We start from the raw sequence: 19107 nt of genomic DNA on the forward strand, positions 1-19107 counted from the left end.
CTATGACTTTGTAGTACTCGCCGCCGCCGCCGCCGCCACCCCCGTGGCCCACATGTTTCACGATAGTGTGCGTGTGGTGGATGGTCTTGACTTTGAAGGGGACGTGGATGATGACCTTTTTATGGTGGTGGCTGCAAGAAATGGGTTAGATGGGGGGGTCATGGGTCGATTTTGGGGGCTTACCCGTGGTGGCCGGCGTCGCACAGACCCAGCAAGGAAAGAATCCCGAAGGAGGCTATCTGTAATTAGATGGGGTTAATCAGGGGTGGTTTTGGGGTGATGGGGGTTACCACAAGACGGTAAGCCATGGGTGTGTGGCTACGATGATTTTACACTAGAGAGTTAGTTATGCACTGCACTAAATCCGGGAGATTTGTGATGGTCGAAGGAGTTGGCGAGAGGCTATTTATATGGTAGGATTTTGTTGGTAAAATGAAAGGAAAAAGATATGTCGAATGGTGGAATCATGAAAGTAGAAGAAAAACGCATCCAAGCATGCCGTGGGCTAATCTATTCGGTGCTCTCTTTCTAGGAGAATCCAGTTTAGATGCATATGTGAACATATTTTAACAACATGGGAAAATTAAAAAAAAAACAGAATAATATCAATTGTATTAAAAATAAATAATTCAATTAAACAATTAAATAAAAACGACTTGTTGCCACTGTTTTATTTCCAGTTTTTGTTATTTATTTATTTCTTTCACATCAATCGATGTGTAATATCTTTCTCTATTTGCCCGGCTTGGAGCCAATTAAAATTAAAAAATAGTTAATCATTTGGAAAAATGCCAGTGAAAGTGGTAATAGTGGAGGTCAAGGAAGGTTAAGGTCGGATCGTGTTTTAATCTGATTTCATTTGCAACTCTCGATAACATTTCTTTTTAGTTGCACTGAATCTGAATTAATCTCATTTTTTGCATGGTTGCGGAAGCTAAATGACTGCATAAATTCGCCACGATGTAATAATATTGTCCTGGACATTGAACCTGAAATGATTGTTTTTATTGAGACAACTTTCATTTCATAAACGAGTGATCTTATCGAAAAATCTGACTGGTAGTATTTCATAAGATCAAGTTGCTGGTTCGTGGTCTTGATCTTGCAATGATGTAAATATTTTTCGAATAATTAATCTCAAGGTGGTGTCGAGAAACATTCCACGTTTTAGTAAAAAAGCGAGGTGTTGAAAATGAAGCAAAGTCTTAAACGTTTCCTAACGGAAAATAGTTGATGTTTTATTTATATTTGTTATGATTCTTTTGGACAACTTTCACTACAAACTGACAAGGTTTATCGGACGCATTCAATAAAATTTAAGATGAATTCAGTGCTCAATAAGTTGCTTGAAAGAAATTGAATCAAGTCTGTTAAAACACTTTCTATTTTTGTATTAGACAGTGATCTTCTAGAAGATCAAAACATGTTATCATTTCCGACATGTTTCGTTTTGATTTATTGAAAATATGTTGCATATTTTGACATATTTGTACCTATATCATAGGTCTGGAAATAGCCAACTAATAAGAGATACAGAAAAGTGCAAAAATCGTTGTTGGGACGTTAAAAAATCGAATTATTTCTGTCCGGTAGGTACTAATTGTTAAAAGATCGATCAACTTATTATTTTTCCGGGAGTCGAGAAAACTGTAAAATTTGCAATGTAGTTTAAAAGTTATAAGTTTAGAAGATATCCTTGTTAGAATTTATATTTCAAATATTTTTGAATTTACCAGCAATTTTCTCGATAACTATTTATCGCAGGACAATGATCTTTTTTTGGTGTGATAGAAAATTAAAAGTGCTTTTCAACGGTGCTAAACACAAAAGAGTAGCGTTAATAATTCCGGAGTTATTGGCAATAGACCGTTCCGGGTACCGAAAATCGACAAAAATCTCGACAAAATTTAAAAAGTAGCTATTTCAAAATTAAACCAAATAACGTTTTTTTACATTTCTAGGCGTCTTATTGGAGACTTAAAAAAGTGCATTAAACCTTATTGGGTTGAGTTTGAAAAACGATGATTTTCTTGAATTTTTTAATTGAGTTCGGAGTAAATCGTAAAAATTATCGATTTAGTACTTTAAGTCGCAAAAACGCTTGAAATATAGTTTTTAGTCATAAAATCACGCAATGAATACGATGTAAAAGGTTAAAATACTCCACAATCAATCGTTTTTGAGATATGCGGCTGTAACAAAAAAAAAAGTTTTTGATTTCTATGAAAAATTAACACAATTAGTTATATACATGATGCCCCAGAAAACCGTGCCCCAGAGAAACATGTAAGGTAAGATACAAGGAACATGGAAAAAATGTTAAAAAAAATTTTATCTAGAAAAATTTCAAATTTATGAGGGTTTAAATTTTGCACTTTGACTCTATTTATTCCTGTTGGAAAAATAATTTTCCAAGTTTTTTTGCAACAGGCTATTAGAAGAAGAAACAAGGAAGCTGTATCCTAAATTGCAACTCTGTTTAATGTTATTTGTGGCTTTTACTGGTATCTTTACTAAATATTTATAAAATAGACATAAAAAAATGTCAAATTTCAAAAAAAATTATGTAAAAATTTTTTTTCAGCAAGAATTTTTTAAATGGTCCTGGTATCTTACCTTACTTGAAATTTTACTCTGAAGCGCGAGTTCTGACACTCTGTATATGAAAGTAAAAGGTTTTTTTTTTAAATCAATTCACATCAACTTTTGAATTTCCAAATTGCCTTTAGTTTTGCTAAGTTTTGTTTTTCTCACATAATTTAAATTGTTTTTAATTTTCTACATCTACTGTTTCATTTATTTTATTTCTTATTTCTCAAATTTTTTCGTCTGTGCAGTGTTCTAAACTTGTATTTTTTTATTAGGAAATACCGTGCCTGTAAATTGAAAATTAAGTTGGCAATAAATTTAAACACCAAAATATATAAAACTTGTAGATTTTCACATATTGTTCTTAATATGTTTTCCAGTCTATAAGAAATTTAATTTAGTAATTAATTATCATAATTTCTAACTTTATAACATTTCTCATTATCAGTTTATTTAATTTTCTTCGTTAGTTTTGTATAATTTTCATACTTTTTCTATCTCACATATTTTTTTTATTCTGATTTTTTATTCTGAGTTTTCTCCGAAGGGCAGTTAACTTTAGAATTAGTTGTACAAATTTTTGAATTTGATAAAAATTGCTTAGTATTACTGGAATTATTTGTGAATTACAGGAATTTTTCTGGAATTACCGAAAGTCTTGTTAGGATTATCAGAGATATTTTTTTTTTGAAAATTACGCTGTATTTATTAAAAATACAGAAATTAAGTTCGAATTCGAAGAATTAATTTGAAATTATAAGAGTTCATTTTTTTTTTGTTCCCCAAACCGATTTTTCTTCCACTTATTTAATTTTTAACTCTGTACTTAAACTTTTCCTTAGTTTTTATTATTTTACCTGAATAATATTTAGTTTTCTCTCTCCCACTCACAACTTTTCGCTCTCAAAACCGTAAAATGAAAAATAACAAATTTTTTGAATCATAAAACTAGTGATACAAAATATGGCATCATGCTGAATTTTTTGTTCCTAATTTAGCACTGAAATCCAAACTTAACGATTAACTTAAGAAATAATATGCTCTAAGGCCATTTTTGCAATAGACATTTTAACAAGTCTCTTTTTCTTTACTTTTATGTTTCTAAATGGAAACTCGTACTTTGTTCTTGAACATTTTCAAATCAATCTCATTCCTCATCGTCAAATCATCGCAAAATAATAATAACTCCACTCTCTTCAATTCCATTCACCTCTTATCAGCGTGCAATGTCGGCAATTTTAATTCAAGTTCCGCACTTTTCCTTTCTAATAACGCCAATTACCCATGAAAGTAAATCTCCCTTAAAAAAGATGCCGCATACAATACTCCTAATCACGATCAGTGCAAATCCAGAGGTGGCGAGTCTGCGACCGCAACTCTTCCCTCATATCACATAATCAATTTTGTCACGTGATAATTCTCCAAGATAAATATTCAGCTTTTCCTCGGCTTATTAGTGTTGTGATTTAGGCGTGTGGCGCGATGACTCCTCATTGCAGCATCAAGGTAGGCGGCGTCTTCGCCTGTCAAAATTTTCCGAAAAAGTCTCGTTGCAGGTGCTCCTCCTGGCCGTGGTGGCGCTTCCCCACAACGAGGCTCTCTTCTCCCGGTAGGTGCATTATTTGTGATCAAAACACTTTCCATTGGCAATGACTTTCGATCGGTTTTTTGTTCGAATTTTTCAATTATGTCGCAACTTTCCGATTGGTTGGGCGAAGTAGAAAACAGATTTGATTTTTTTTATTTGACGGGAAAGCGGATGAACTGTGGAAAGAATCGAATGATTTAATATTTTAGAAGGTGGAATGGCCACTCATTAGTTGAAAGTTAATTGCGAATTGCTTTTGTGATGAGTGCCAGAGTTGTGCAGAATTTTTACAAACAAACGGATTTTAACGAGAGAAATGTGCAGGCAAACAAGAAAATTACTCAGAGATGAATAGACTGTCCTTTCTCCGCACTAAAGCAATTAAAAAATTAGACCAATTTTGAATGAGTTTTACGGTCCTGATTTAACGTTGAAATCTCCATTTTGTGTCGTGACCTTTCGTTGAATCGAAGTTTTGCATAAAATGAATTTCTTGCTTGGTGCAATGTTCCGATTTTTCCTGCGAAAATGGCAACACCAAGGTTTTCATAAATTTTTCTTTATGCGAAATTACTTAAGTAATGAAACATTTGCATTAAATAGAACGGAGTTAAAGTAGCGGAAAATTTAATTAAGTAGTTGAAATTCTACCAGTCACTGAAACACGAATTTTAACCGGAACATTTACGATGGCAATGACATCGAAATTTCACACAATTCTCCAGTAATTTAGCAAAATTCTGCATAATTATTGCGGAACAATTACCGTTTTTCAATTTTGTTTTGTTTAAAGTGACCGTCAATTTGTATCAAATGGAGAAAGCTTGTTTATTATTTTTATTAGTTATTACCAATAAATAGTAACGCTTATAATACCATAAATGGGTTTGCCCGAAAGATGAAAGGATATAAAAATAAATTGTAATAAATTTAAAAAAAATAACTCAGAGTGGAAAAATTTTGGGCCAACTTTCCATTTTCTATTTTTCAAAATTTTAATTTCTACACTTTGAGATTAATTCCATTTGAAGTGAAAGTGTCTTTACGATTCAATTAATGACAATTAATGCTACATGTGTCAATACCTGAGAGATTACTACTTCCTGTTTACCGGAAGTAATTCAGTTTAATCAACAGATGTGAAAAAAGAAAACAAAATGACAATAAAATTTCTAGTAGTACTTTTTTTTCTAAGTAAAGTAAGTTTTACATAAAAATTGCTAATAACGTTTATCGATTATGTATTTATATTTGCCAAAACATTTTTTATTTAATGTTCGCAAAGCTAATTCTATTTATCCATAAGCATTTTTTCCAAACAAACGATTATTCAGTTTCGAAAAAAAAGACTCATAAATCTGGTGTTTCATCCTGGTTTTTGACAAACTTTTTTTAAAATCTCTAAAATTAAAAGCAACAATGAGTAATATTTATAATTCAAAAAATAGAAATCCTAATTACAAAAACACCATTTAAATTTTTAATTATAGTAGCCTGTGATTCTAAAATTAAGTTGTCAGCACTGACTAACCATAACAGAGACAGAAAATATCAAACATGACATATTTCATGTTTTGTGTCAACAGGGGTGGTCCAGAAGTCTGGAAACGATTTTTTTCTGATGAAACTATCAATTTTTTTTGGCAAATGGCTCTAAAAATGATATTCAAAAAAATTTCAATATCAATATTATTATTATATATTATTATTATTATCATTATTAATTAGTTGTTTATACTTACGAGAAAAACAAAGAAGGCGTAATTAATAAGCTTAATGTGTTTACCACTGCCGGTGGAAGAATGTTTTGACACACATAAAGTTTACAATTTTTTTAACATAAATTGTAACATTTTCAATAAATATTTTTGTACAATCATAAAATGATAAATAAACATATCTTTGTAAAACAATAAAAAAACCTTTTTATTTAAGAAAAAAATTATTAGGTATGGTAATCTCAAAAGTTTAAACAATTAAGTAAAATAAAAAATATTTTGGCATCGCTTCGTTACAACCTTTTAACATTCACTAATTTATTTCCACAAAAACTGGTAGTTTACTCAAAAAAATTCTTTAACACTTGTAAGTCAAACAAAGAAAATTTTTGCACAGCAACAATTCTTGTAACAAGCTTTTTATCACTTTTTCCCCGGAAAACGATTTTTCACTTAAAAAAAAAACACTCGAAAATCGATCTGGTGTTTGCTAAACTTATTTTAATATCTCTTAAATAAAGAACAACAATGATGATTATAATTTAAAATATAGAAAGTCTACTTACAAAAACACCAATTAAAATTTCGATCATAGTAGCTTGTGATTCTAAAATTAAGTTGTCAGGACTGACTGACTATAACAGAAACAGAAGAAATCAAACATGACATACCGTACGATCGAAAAAAAAATAATAGTATAGAGTGGGCGAAGATTAATATTCTACAGTTGGCAACAATTTTTGCTAGAAATTTTCATCATTTTCATCTATCATCAGAGTAGCTTTTGACTCTAAAAATAAGTTGAAACAGAGATAGAAGATATCAAACATCATTATTTTTGTCCCTACATTTTTCAATGTTACCAACCTAATTTTAGAATTGTAGGCCATCAATTTCATTGAAGCCACCGTATTTCAACATTTTCACTATTTTTTAAATACATAAAAAGTTAAAAATTTTCAAAGGCATGAAATATTTCATTGTAGTGTCACAAAATCACTTAGTATTTATTTTAAATTGCTGCTGTAAACTCATAAATATCATAGTGTGACATTGACATTGTATATGTTCCAGTTGCTAAGGTTGTTTGCGGCAATTTGGAACAGATTTTATTTACTTATTTAAAAATTATCACGATGAGAGAGACAGGTTTCAAATTTTTTATTGAAAGTTATTTTTGAGGTTTTTTTTTCTAACATTTTTGTGTTTGATGAAATAATATGAAACAAATTTCGAATTTAATGCTCAATTTTTGCAAGGCCGCCCTACTCGTTCGCCCCATCGCCGTTCCACTTCCACCTCGACGACGACGGCCCCCCATTCCTCCCGAAATACACCTCGGTGAAGCTCTTCAGTCCATCAAGCGTGTCGGCTAAATTCCCATCGTGGAAGAAACCACCCAAGTACCTTGTTGGTAAATTACCGGATTGGAAGGTACCAGACTTCGACGACGAAAAAAACCTAAAGGAAGTGGTTTTGGAGGAGCCGTTCCGACCGGTCTCTTTTGACTTTAATTCACTGCCCAAGTCAAACCGATTCGACGACGTCAAACCGGTTACCGAGCACATCGAAGGCGACCTCAAGTACGATTTCAGGACCAAGACGCATTCTATCTGAGGGGGCGGATGGACTAATTGGGTCACTGTGATGACGGGGAACACCACCGCCGCATGACGGCTCTATTTCAATATTTCAACGAGCTGAACACCGGAGACATTCTTTACAAGTTTTTATGAGGATTTCGATCTGGGAATGTCTAGCGGTCATGCGGCGAGGGGGCTATTTATAAATTCGTTGGGGATTTTATTGTTACCACGTGGATTATTACTAGTGCATCAAGTTCTTTGTTTTACGACTAATAAAGTTTTTAGTTTGTTTTAAGTGGGGCTTTATTTCCTGACACCTTTATGACTTTAACTGGGCAAGGATAATTTATAATTACAAACCGAAAAAATACTATAAAAAAAAAACAAAAAATTCAAAGACTATGTTAAAAAGCTAGATTGTTATTTGCTAATTTAACACTCTTATTTCATTATTCAATTGAAATAGTAAAAAGTAAGAGTCAGAAAAAACAACGCCATTTTATCTATTTTATCCAATTTTGGCTCCGTTATTACGAAATAAAGATGATTCGGCATAAAAGTGATTTGCTCTCATTGTTGACATGATGAATTTATATTTCATTTCGTATATTAGATGAATTGTCTTAATTCTGAATGACTTGTTAAAAAAGAAAATTATTAAAGTAGCGCCTGAAAGCAGGCAACCAAATATACACCAATTGTTATATTTCGAAGATTTTTACGTATTTTTTCCGAGAAATGAACCCTGAACCGATATTTATGCCCCTTAAACAACAAAATTGCCTTAATGGGGCTATAAATCAAGCTGACTTTGCAACTAGTAGATTAAACTTTTTAACACTAATTTGATATTCATCGCTAATACACCTTGTTGATTGTGTGTAGGTTGTTGTGAATTAATTACAGTAAAAGGAAAATAGAAAAAAAATATGTGGGAGGAAAACAAAACAAAATGTTGGCCTAAATCACTCACTTATCGGTCGTTAATTCTAAACCACCCGGAATTTTCCGGTATTGTTGCAATTACCCGGAAAATTTGGTGGTGATATAGTCTACAAACTTTACATTGCGACTGTCTAATGGAATATTACTGTGATAATTTACATAATTACATACAACGTAACTTGATGATTCCTTGTCATATTTTTTTGATATCTCATTTCCTAAACACAATGCTTCAACAGATGCAAGTAATAAAGAAGTCTTTAAAGAGATTGAGCCTTTTCACCAGTAATTTAATAAGATAACAACCCATTTGTACTACATTGTAAATATTTAACAATAGGAAGGAATAAATTATTTTGATTTGTGTTAGTAATAAATTTAATGTCTTTATGGTGTTGTAAAATCGAGAAACAAATATTTATTGAGGAAAATGAACTTGTATTCTTCTCGGCAATTGTTACATTGTGCGAACATTTTTCATCTGATCAGATTATTCTTACTGATACGATCTCAAGTTTTGGAAATGTTTCAATTTATTAAATTGGTTTCGTAAATTGTAAACAACTTAATTTCAGCTTAAAAGTATTAATAATCTTTTTGGAACGCTCGGAATGGGATTACTCATGAAAAAAATGCTGGTAGAAAAATGAGGTTATGTGTGATAATTTCTCGATACTTTAATGCTCCCAAATCGCCTCGACCATTAAATTCCTCATGTAAGAATGCTCTAGATAACGATAAAATTAATTGATAATTATTGTTTCGTTCTAAAATCTGCTTATCTCCAAGTGAGACTCTTATTATGCTAATGTATTTGCAGTTCGCACAGATGAAAGAAAATTTGTGTTTCTGATTAGCGTAATTGTTATGTGATAAATAAATACGAATAGCTGTTTACTCGGTGTTGTATTTAATGAAAAGTTTACAATAAACAATGATAAAACCAATAGGAGTCAGTGCCTAACCAGCCAGTTGTTCACCAGCCTCCAAACTGAAATAAATGCATGAAAGATGAAATTTGCTGAACATCTTTCAGCTCACATCACTCCAGAATGGAGGAAACAATACATCAATTACGAGGTAAGCCCCCAAATGGGATTTTAACCCCGAACTCCCCCACGCTGTAACTGACCAAAAAATAAGTGTCTTTAGATGAACCCACACGTAAAAAATACGCTACGTGCTGTTTCAGCCCCAAAAATTCAAAATTTTCTTAAAAAAATAAGGTTAGGGGAAGTCTGGCCACCTAGTGGGAACACGCCCAACTAACTAATGGCGCGAATTTCACATTGTAGGAAATGAAAGCGATGCTTTATATGGCTGTGGAGGAAGCCCCCTCGTCCGAAAGCGTCGAACCGGAAGTGCTAACTCGTCACTTTGCAAATTTCGATGAACAATTCTTCCACTATAGTGACAAAGAACTGAAAAAAATCAATACTTTTTATTCAGAGAAACTCGCAGAAGCCACTCGGAAATTTGCAAATTTAAATAATGAATTGCGAGTGTCTCTGGACCACATCAGACAGGGTAAAAGAAAAGACACCGAGATGACCAAAAAGCACATCCCGGCGAGGAAACTCCAAGAACTCAAACTCGCCTTCAGTGAATTTTATTTAAGTCTGATTCTGTTGCAAAACTACCAAACTTTGAACCACACCGGTTTCCGGAAAATCCTCAAGAAGCACGACAAGGTTTTGATTATTTTCCCCCCTTGCACGCTCTTAAAATCAGTTTTAGTTACTCAACACCGACGTGGGGGCGAAATGGCGCGAGGAACACGTCGAAACGTCCCACTTTTTCACCAACCGAGACATCGACAAGCTCATCAACGACACCGAAAACATGGTTACAAACGAGCTCGAAGGGGGCGACCGCCAGAAGGCCATGAAACGGCTCCGTGTGCCCCCGCTCGGCGAGCAGCAGTCACCGTGGACCACCTTCAAAGTGGGGCTCTTTTCAGGCTCCTTCATCGTGCTTCTAATCGCTGTAGTCCTCTCGGCCATCTTCCACGACGGCGCTAGCGAGAATCTGAAAATAGCATTCCGACTGTACCGAGGCCCCCTTTTAATTGTCGAATTTGTGTTTCTAATAGGGGTCAATGTGTACGGGTGGAGGTCCTCGGGGGTCAACCATGTGCTAATCTTCGAGTTGGACCCCCGAAATCACCTATCCGAGCAACATTTGATGGAAATGGCGGCTATTTTTGGGGTCGTGTGGACCTTGAGTTTGCTCAGTTTTCTCTACAGTTCCAGTTTGAGTATTCCTCCGTATGTGAACCCCCTGGCTTTGACTGTAATCATGGTGCTTTTTGTGCTCAATCCGTTGAAAGTGTTCAGACACGATGCCCGGTTTTGGTTTGTGAGGATTTGTGTAAGTGCGAGGCAAAGCCGAGTTTGAACACACTCAAAATGGTGTTTTAGGGCCGCATGTTTGGTGCCCCCTTCTTCCATGTGGGCTTCGCCGATTTCTGGCTCGCCGATCAACTCAATAGTCTCGCCAACGCACTCTTAGATTTCCAGTTTTTGATCTGTTTCTACTATACGCATGGCGATGACTGGGCGGAAGCTGGAGGTACATACTTTATTTTTTCTTCCCCGTTTAATTTTTTTCCCCAGATACGGCCGAATGTATGGAAAGAAATTACATAATCCGTCCTATTGTGAATTGTATCCCGGCTTGGATACGTCTTGCTCAGTGCCTTCGTCGGTATTATGACACGAAAGAAGCCTTCCCTCATTTAGTAAACGCCGGAAAATACTCAACAACGTTTTTTGTCGTCATTTTTTCAACACTGCGATCAGTTTATAAGAGTAAAACAATGTGAAACACTTATTAATCGAATTGTAATTAATTTTTTTAGGTGATTACCCCGACCAAAGCGAAAATCCCTTCCTTTTCCTCTTCATAATCGCATCGATTGTAAGTTCGTGTTACGCCTACACTTGGGACATTAAAATGGATTGGGGCCTTTTCGACAAATCAGCGGGCGAAAATAAATTCCTCCGTGAAGAAATCGTTTACTCTTCCACGGTCTGTACACTTAATTTTTTCTCCGACTGTAGTAATAAAACCCCAATTCTAGTTCTTCTACTACTTTGCTATCGTCGAAGACTTCATTTTACGTTTCGCTTGGGCGATTTCGTTCTACTTGACTGAAAATGGCTACGTCAGTGGTGACATTATGACGTCCATATTATCACCCTTGGAAGTCTTCCGAAGATTCGTTTGGAATTTCTTCCGATTGGAAAATGAACATTTGAACAATTGCGGTAAATTCAGAGCCGTTCGTGATATCTCCGTTGCCCCCATTGACTCCTCTGACCAATCACAAATAATCAGGATGATGGATGAGGAAGATGGGGTTGCAAACAGGGGTAGGAATAAAAAACAAGCAAAGAAGAAAGAAGAAAAGAGACCGTTGTTGCTTGAAGAATCCATCGCTAATTTTAAATCGATTCCGTTGTCTACGATGCAGGTCTAGGGCGGGAAAAATGAAACTAGAAGTGATATAGAAGGACTCTTAGCCTTAGAGTACTTATAGGTGGGAGCAGTATTATACACGGATGAACCATTCCCTTGTGATCTTGTACATGTGCTTATTTTTACTACGAAAACGTTTTAAGTTGTTGTTAAACGAAATTTTACAGGGATTAATTACTTAACTTGATACCTTTATACAATATTTAGCGATAATTATGTACTGTACGCAAATAAATATATTTTAAATAAAATTGATTTTTATCATTGCGTATTTTTACCATTTTTTTGTCAAGTGTGCCATCTGTTAATAACAAATATAATTTAAGGAGCCTTAAAAGTATTCGATTAAATGCACAATCGGTACTTTATGCAGAATTGTTACAGTGTTAATGATAATATACTGTACGCAAATAAGTACATATTTAAATAAACTTGATTTTTGTAAACTGTGTTTTTTATCAACCTGTCATCTGTTGATAACAAATAACATTTAAGTAGCCTTAAAAAAATTCAATCAAATGCACAATCGATGTTTGATTGTTGTTGTGTAAAAGCACAATTTTATTTGACAAGTCTCCAACTAACCTAAAATGTATTTTTCAAAATATTTATGTATTTAAACTATTAATGGTGCAAAGTTGCCCAAAATGGAGGAAAATAAGCATTCTGAGGATGAAACACAAAAGTCGGAACCTTCAAATATCTCTAGTGGTAAGTTCCTGACTCCGACTTTAGTTTTCGCTAAAAGTTTTATTTTTTAGGCGAAAATGAGTCGAAAATTGAGTCAAATGAACAACCTCCAGGTGAGGCGGTTAGTGCAGCTCCATCCGATCAAAAATTAGAAGCGACAGAACTTTCAAAGGCCCCTAGTGGTAATTTATTTACGGGTGTTTTCAGGGTTTAATCTTTCTTTTTTTAGGTGAAAATGTATCAAAAGCAGAGTCTACACAAGATGCAGCGTCATATGACCCCAAAAACGTGCACTATGAAGGGGATTTAGCCGTCTACACTGACCCCAACACTGGCACCCAATATGAGTGGAGTTCTGAGAAAAGTGAGTGGCGTTTGCGGGAAGTTGTGTACAGTTTTGAAGGGGACACTCATGTCTACACCGATAAAGACGGTGTTAAATATTTCTGGGATAAGGAGAAGAGTGCTTGGTTTCCAAAAGTGGACGATGAGTTTATGGCAAGGTATCAATTGAATTACGGTTTTATTGACAATAATACGCAAAAGGACGAGAAGAAGGTGGAGGAGGAGGACCCAAAACCGGAGAAAAGTGAACCTAAACCAAAAGCTGAGAAGCGGAAAGCTTCAGAACCGACTTGGTTTGAAGTTGATGAGACCGAAAATACAAAAGTTTACGTTAGTAATTTACCGACGGATATAGAGGAGCAAGAATTTGTGGATTTGATGCAGAAATGCGGACTCGTGATGAAGGACCCCACTAACGGTAGTTTCAAGATAAAGTTGTACAAAGAGCCAGGTACRGGTTACCTTAAAGGCGACGCCCTTTGCACTTACATTAAAATAGAGTCAGTCGAATTAGCCCTCAGTTTACTGGACGGTTACGACCACAAGGGCCATAAATTGAAAGTGGAGCGCGCCAAATTCCAAATGAAGGGCGCATACGACCCCAAACTGAAGCCCAAAATGAAAAAACGCAAAGAAAAACTCAAACTCAAAAAAATGCAAGAGAAACTGTTTGATTGGCGACCGGAAAAACACGCAGACGAGCGCGCCAAACACGAGAAAGTCGTCATTGTGAAAAACCTCTTCGACCCGGCGATTTTCGACACGGACGTGGGCCTCATCCTGGAATTCCAAGAGGACTTAAGAGAGGAAGTTTCCAAAATCGGGGAAGTCCGGAAGGTTATGATTTACGACCGGCACCCAGAAGGAGTGGCTCAGATCAACATGTCGAGCCCTGAGGAGGCCGACGAGGTTGTAAAGTTGCTAAACGGTCGGTGGTTCATGAAAAGACAACTCACCGCCGAGATTTGGGACGGAAAAACTAAGTTTAAAATCGCAGAAACTGACGCGCAGATTAACGAACGGTTGGACAACTGGGACAAGTTTCTGGAGGAGGATAAACCACAAAATGAATCGGCTCCAAAATAATTGTGTAAATATTAATAAGCGATAAATAAAAAATAAGTTTGAATTTGGCGCCTCATTCATTTGTCCCGTCGCCAGGCAAATATCCGAAAATCGACCAATCAGACCCGCGCATGCGCATTACCGTTTTGTTCGCCGGTCTGGTCAGGAAAAGGTGAGGTTCCTCCTCTAAATTTTGCAAAATTTCCACAAAATCTGTAAACTTTGCACTGAATTTAACACACTAGATGTATTTAGGGCACTTGATGTTGCACTTCATGCTACCACGGCCTTAAATCCTCACAGTTTTCATGACTTTGACACTTTCCTTTCTTCGCAGATTTTTGACCAGTGGAGTCCATTGAAACGCATTTGGTAACGAATTTCGCTGCAATATGCAGTACAACAACGTTTTCCACAACAATTCAGTGTAAGTAGCGATGATTTTTCCTTTATTTCGGGTATTTACACCGAAATATGATCCTGTTCAAAAGCGGATGACCTCTTGTGCCACTTTCTAAGGCTGCCATTTTAAGTATCGAATTTCATGCAATCTGAGATTTTTGGGGATTAATAATGAAAAAAACAAGGAACGGTTTGCAATATTCGGTTTTTTATGAGGACAAACTGTGATTTTGTTAATTTTTTTTATTTAAACTGCATTACAAAAAAGTGACCTTTGTTCAAATAAATCAATAATTACCTAATAAAAGGGTTCGCGTAACGTTTAATTAATTAAATTTGCATAAAAATGCGAAAATTGAACAATTTTCATAAAACTGAAATCCAATTGTTTTTACTTCGACAAAATGGCTGCCATTTCATTATTCATAAATTATACAGAGTGTCCCAGTTCAACCTTTCGCTAATGTACAAAAGGGTACTTAGGAGGTTTATTAAAAAACAGCGTTTCTTTTGTTTGCTTCGATTAAAAAAAATACACCACGTTTCCGAGCCTTTCTCTTAATGAATGTAATTTTTCAAAGATACAGGTCACGGCCTGACCGAAGTGAACAATTCGGTAAACAATCAAACTATTGGTACGGCCCTCCGCAGCACACCATGGCCCCCGTTCAAGATTTCGGCGGCCCGAAACAATACAAAAAGAAGCCCCAAGAGGACCAACAACTCGTAAGTTTGAACCTCTGGAACGGCATCGAGCTTAAACCATTTCGCAAGAACTTTTACATTCCTCACAACAACGTGAAAAACCGCGCCGCTCAAGATGTGGACAGCTTCCGCGAAGTGAAAGACATCATCGTGCGGGGCAACGACGTCCCCAGTCCCAATCTCTGCTTCGACGAGGGCAACTTCCCAGAGTACATCATGCAGGTGATCCTGAAACAGGGCTTCGCGGAGCCTACCGCTATTCAGTCGCAGGGCTGGCCTGTGGTGTTGTCTGGCCGGGACCTCGTGGGCATCGCCCAGACCGGATCGGGGAAAACCCTAGCATACATGTTACCAGCCGTGGTGCACATCAACAACCAGCAGAGGCCTCAGAGGGGCGAAGGCCCCGTCGCGCTGATTCTAGCGCCGACGAGAGAGTTGGCTCAACAAATACAGAAAGTGGCCCATGAGTTCGGGTCCACGACGATGGTGCGGAATACCTGCATTTTCGGGGGGTCGCCGAAGGGGCCCCAAGCCCGCGATTTGGAACGCGGAGTCGAGATTGTTATTGCCACTCCAGGACGTTTGATCGACTTCTTGGAGAAGGGGACGACGAATCTGCAAAGGTGCACGTATTTGGTGCTCGATGAGGCCGATAGGATGCTTGATATGGGCTTTGAACCCCAAATTAGGAAGATTATACAGCAAGTGAGGCCCGATAGACAGGTCCTGATGTGGTCGGCGACGTGGCCGAAACAGGTACAAGCTCTCGCCGAGGAGTTTCTGGTCGATTATATTCAGGTAAAGTTAAAATCGGTTTAAATGTTATCTAACATAAATTCGACAGGTGAATATTGGAGGTCTCTCTTTGGCCGCTAACCACAACATCAAGCAAATCGTCGAAGTGTGCGAAGAGTCTGAAAAAGAAGACAAACTCTGCAAACTCCTGAAAGAAATCGGTTCCGATTCCTGTAACAAGATCATAGTTTTCGTAGAAACGAAAAAGAAAGTCGATGATATTACCAAATGTATTCGTCGCGAGGGCTACGCCGCCATCTCCATCCACGGCGACAAATCCCAACCAGAGCGCGACTACGTCCTTTCCGAGTTTCGCAATGGCAAATCATCGATTTTGGTTGCTACTGATGTGGCTGCTCGTGGTCTCGACGTCGAAGACGTCAAATACGTCATCAATTTTGATTATCCGAACTCGAGCGAGGATTACGTCCACCGGATTGGTCGCACGGGCCGCTGTCAACAAGCCGGCACAGCTTACGCCTTCTTCACGTCGAATAATCAACGCCAGGCGAAGGACTTGATCGCTGTGCTCGAAGAAGCCGGCCAGAACGTCTCAGCTGAGTTGAGAGACATGGCACAAAACGCGAGGAGTTCACAAAACGGGAGGAACAGATGGCATAACCGCAGCAAAGATAACTCCTCACCAAATTCGAATAATTCGAATCGAGGAGGGAAGACCTGGAATAAGAATTTTGGGGAGTACAGACAGAATGGAGGACCGAGAGTTAATGGAAACGGGCCAAGGAACGACATGCAGAGAAACAATAGGAGTTTTTCGAATGGGTTTGGGTACCAAAATGCGCAATTCCAGAATGGACAAGGGTACCAAACGTCGTACAGTCCGCCCATGTACCAACAGCCCCAACAAAATGGCGGACCCAGGCATTATGGTAGGTTTTATTGATTGATAAATTAAAGAGTAATAATAAAGAATTATTGATTGATTATGAGATAATTGGAATGAGTGATATCGGTTTTTAAGGTAACAATCGCGGTTACAACCAGCGTTTCAACCAGCGCCAGGCTTACGGGGGCCTCCCGCAGACCAACAGCCCCAACATGTACACCGTCCCACCGCCGGCTTATATGATGCCACCAGGCCCCCCTTCCGACGGCATTCAATCGATAATGAACCACAAGTTCTTCCAGAGCAATCGCATACCCAACACTACCAATCCTTGTGCTTATCAATCGATGGGTCAAGGTCAAAGTCCCTACAACCAGTTCCAAGGTCCGCTCCCTTACACCACCTACTCTTATACTCAACAGCCCGCAACCGCCACCGTACAGCAATAAATCTGCCGTCAGATGGTACCATCCCCGTTTTTTAGTCGATGTACGTAACCCTGTTGTAAATTGATGTTTTTTTTTTTTTAATTGGAGGGGATGATGACGGTTCGCACCGCTTTGGCTTAATGTTTTGGGCTCTCCGACTACTCGAGGTGTTTGTTTTGGTCGGTCTTTGTCTTTATATATTTAGTGTGTAATCTGTGTGTTCTCGGTGACGAGAATTAGGTAGTATAGAAGTAACTATCTGTATGCTGTTGAAATGCACGAAACATATAGAAGGGGAGTTCGGGCTCGTTTCGTTCTAGTATTTTATATCAAATGAAAACTAAAATCGATGCTGTTTAGGTGAGTCCAGTCAAACAACGGGTAAAAAGAGGATTTGTTGATTTTAGAGAATCGTTGATTTGTTAGTATGGATGTTTTGACTGTACTGGAAATAATTAGACAGCAGAAAGAGTGAGAGTTTTAGCCGTACGTGTCGTGTGCAAGTGACTCGTACCTTTCGTTTTTTATTTATTGCGATTCTTGACATGACTGCTTGTGTCGTGTAAATATGTGTAGTATTAAGTATTTAACTCGTTCGTCGTTTAGCGTGGTGCTGATTAGCGCGTACGTCCATCTGTGATATTAACGATTTAAAAGGTAGCAAAAGAATAATAACATTAACTTTCCGTGACTGGGAGAAACGCCAAGCGTTATTATATTAAGCTATGTACAATAACGTTGATAGATAGGAATGTGATATTTTCTATATAAAAAAGACTGAAATATCTCTAGATAATATTTTGTTTTAAAGCAAGGTCGCTAGCGGCCCGTTTTGAACCTCAAAGATTTTTACTGTTATACTTTTTTAAATGAGTTTTTTTTAATGGAAAGTGAGAGCGTATCTCGGTACTCGGACTGAGTGCGTAAAGCACAAAGTTATTTCATTATTCTATGACGTTATCATTCGCGCCAATGCATCATAACGATTAACGATTTTATATAATATTTAATATTTTTTCCTGTTTTTTTTTATTTCTTCTCAATATTTGTACCTTGTAATTATAAGTCTCGAATCTGAACTTGTGATTCGTTGAAAGCGCGATTTCGGTCATGTTTTATTTACATGTGGGTTTATTCTTCTCAAATTAGGTTGCATGACCCTCGCATTAAAACTCTCTAAAGGAAAAAATACAGTTATTGTTAAAAAAAAGTCATTATTTATATACTCTTCTGTAAGTTTCCAGCAAGTGCATTTCTTGTATGTAATACAGTATTAATATAGTTGTAATTTAAATATATATTTCATTTTCTAATGTTTTTCTTGGCAAATTTCAATTTTTAACCTGGATGTATGTATATGCATTAAAAACAAAACGAAATATTTATATTTTGCGAACAAATCTAAATTAGGAATTGAAATTTTCAATGAAAAAGATGGAATTTTCTCATAGGTCCTGTAACCGGAAATTGTAACACCAAGTTTCGACTTTCGACAAAACGTAATTGAACGAAAAATTTCTATTTGACACTTTCAAAGTGTACCACTTGAATATGTAACTTGTTTTTGAAAGAAAAATTGAGGAAGTGTTCCATCTCGTTTGTTTAAAATGTCAAAAAACCGAATTTAATTGTTTATTCAAATATTTCAAATAAAAATGTACCATTACAAAAACGCCTTTTTCTTACACCCTTCCATGAAAGATTAAATACTCGTATTTCAACAAAGACTATATGAGGAAAGTGATGGTTTTTTTGTATCATGGTGTGGTAAGTAAAGTGAATTATTACGAAACAAGGAAGCAAAAATAATTTATTATAATGTACTGTCTTTTTCTCATTATTATTATTATTCCTTAATTAACCCAATCTACTATTATACTTTTCTCAAGATATTAAAGAGTGCATTTTAAGTAATTATCTAATG

At 36.4% G+C, this 19107-nt stretch overlaps 5 protein-coding genes across 9 annotated transcripts in view; 4 read left to right on the plus strand and 1 right to left on the minus strand.

The window, feature by feature from the left end:
• Positions 1–308, minus strand: part of LOC123014860 (glycine-rich protein 23-like) — an 874-nt gene extending 566 nt beyond the window's left edge. Inside the window, exons 1-3 of the mRNA XM_044414152.1 lie at positions 291–308; positions 184–239; positions 8–131 (exon numbers count right to left, since the gene is read on the minus strand). Coding sequence (XP_044270087.1) covers positions 8–131; positions 184–239; positions 291–308 — 198 coding nt within the window. The remainder of the gene's footprint in view (positions 1–7; positions 132–183; positions 240–290) is intronic.
• A 3614-nt stretch (positions 309–3922) lies between these two features.
• LOC123014489 lies at positions 3923–7776 on the plus strand. Its single transcript, XM_044413633.1, has 3 exons — positions 3923–4095; positions 4146–4198; positions 7155–7776. The coding sequence occupies exons 1-3, from the start codon at positions 4072–4074 to the stop codon at positions 7510–7512; spliced, it is 435 nt and encodes a 144-aa protein (XP_044269568.1). The 5' UTR covers positions 3923–4071; the 3' UTR covers positions 7513–7776.
• A 1098-nt stretch (positions 7777–8874) lies between these two features.
• On the plus strand, positions 8875–12170 carry LOC123014147 (xenotropic and polytropic retrovirus receptor 1). 3 transcript variants are annotated; one of them, XM_044413072.1, is made up of 8 exons: positions 8875–8951; positions 9002–9506; positions 9722–10117; positions 10164–10796; positions 10847–10997; positions 11042–11236; positions 11287–11456; positions 11509–12170. In XM_044413072.1, exons 2-8 carry the CDS (start codon positions 9438–9440, stop codon positions 11905–11907), a joined length of 2013 nt encoding a protein of 670 aa, XP_044269007.1. In that variant the 5' UTR covers positions 8875–8951; positions 9002–9437; the 3' UTR covers positions 11908–12170. The 3 variants fall into 3 exon arrangements, with proteins under 3 accessions (XP_044269007.1, XP_044269006.1, XP_044269005.1); XM_044413071.1 differs by having other exon boundaries at positions 8889–9142; positions 9247–9506; XM_044413070.1 differs by having other exon boundaries at positions 8889–9506.
• Positions 12171–12436: 266 nt separating this feature from the next.
• On the plus strand, positions 12437–14070 carry LOC123014172 (HIV Tat-specific factor 1 homolog). Its single transcript, XM_044413122.1, has 3 exons — positions 12437–12617; positions 12668–12778; positions 12826–14070. The coding sequence occupies exons 1-3, from the start codon at positions 12554–12556 to the stop codon at positions 14025–14027; spliced, it is 1377 nt and encodes a 458-aa protein (XP_044269057.1). The 5' UTR covers positions 12437–12553; the 3' UTR covers positions 14028–14070.
• A 46-nt stretch (positions 14071–14116) lies between these two features.
• LOC123014171 (DEAD-box ATP-dependent RNA helicase 20-like) lies at positions 14117–18855 on the plus strand. Of its 3 annotated transcripts, XM_044413121.1 has the most exons (6): positions 14140–14178; positions 14344–14433; positions 14990–15134; positions 15183–15911; positions 15958–16798; positions 16891–18855. In XM_044413121.1, exons 2-6 carry the CDS (start codon positions 14399–14401, stop codon positions 17202–17204), a joined length of 2064 nt encoding a protein of 687 aa, XP_044269056.1. In that variant the 5' UTR covers positions 14140–14178; positions 14344–14398; the 3' UTR covers positions 17205–18855. The 3 variants fall into 3 exon arrangements, with proteins under 3 accessions (XP_044269054.1, XP_044269056.1, XP_044269053.1); XM_044413119.1 differs by having other exon boundaries at positions 14117–14178; positions 14996–15911; XM_044413118.1 differs by having other exon boundaries at positions 14141–14178; positions 14990–15911.
• Positions 18856–19107: the final 252 nt, after the last annotated feature.

The sequence above is a fragment of the Tribolium madens genome, unplaced genomic scaffold, assembly GCF_015345945.1.
Source record: "Tribolium madens isolate multiple individuals breed KSU strain unplaced genomic scaffold, Tmad_KSU_1.1 Scaffold_97;HRSCAF=244;Tcas5.2_LG3a, whole genome shotgun sequence".
NCBI classification, from domain to species: Eukaryota; Metazoa; Arthropoda; class Insecta; order Coleoptera; family Tenebrionidae; genus Tribolium; species Tribolium madens.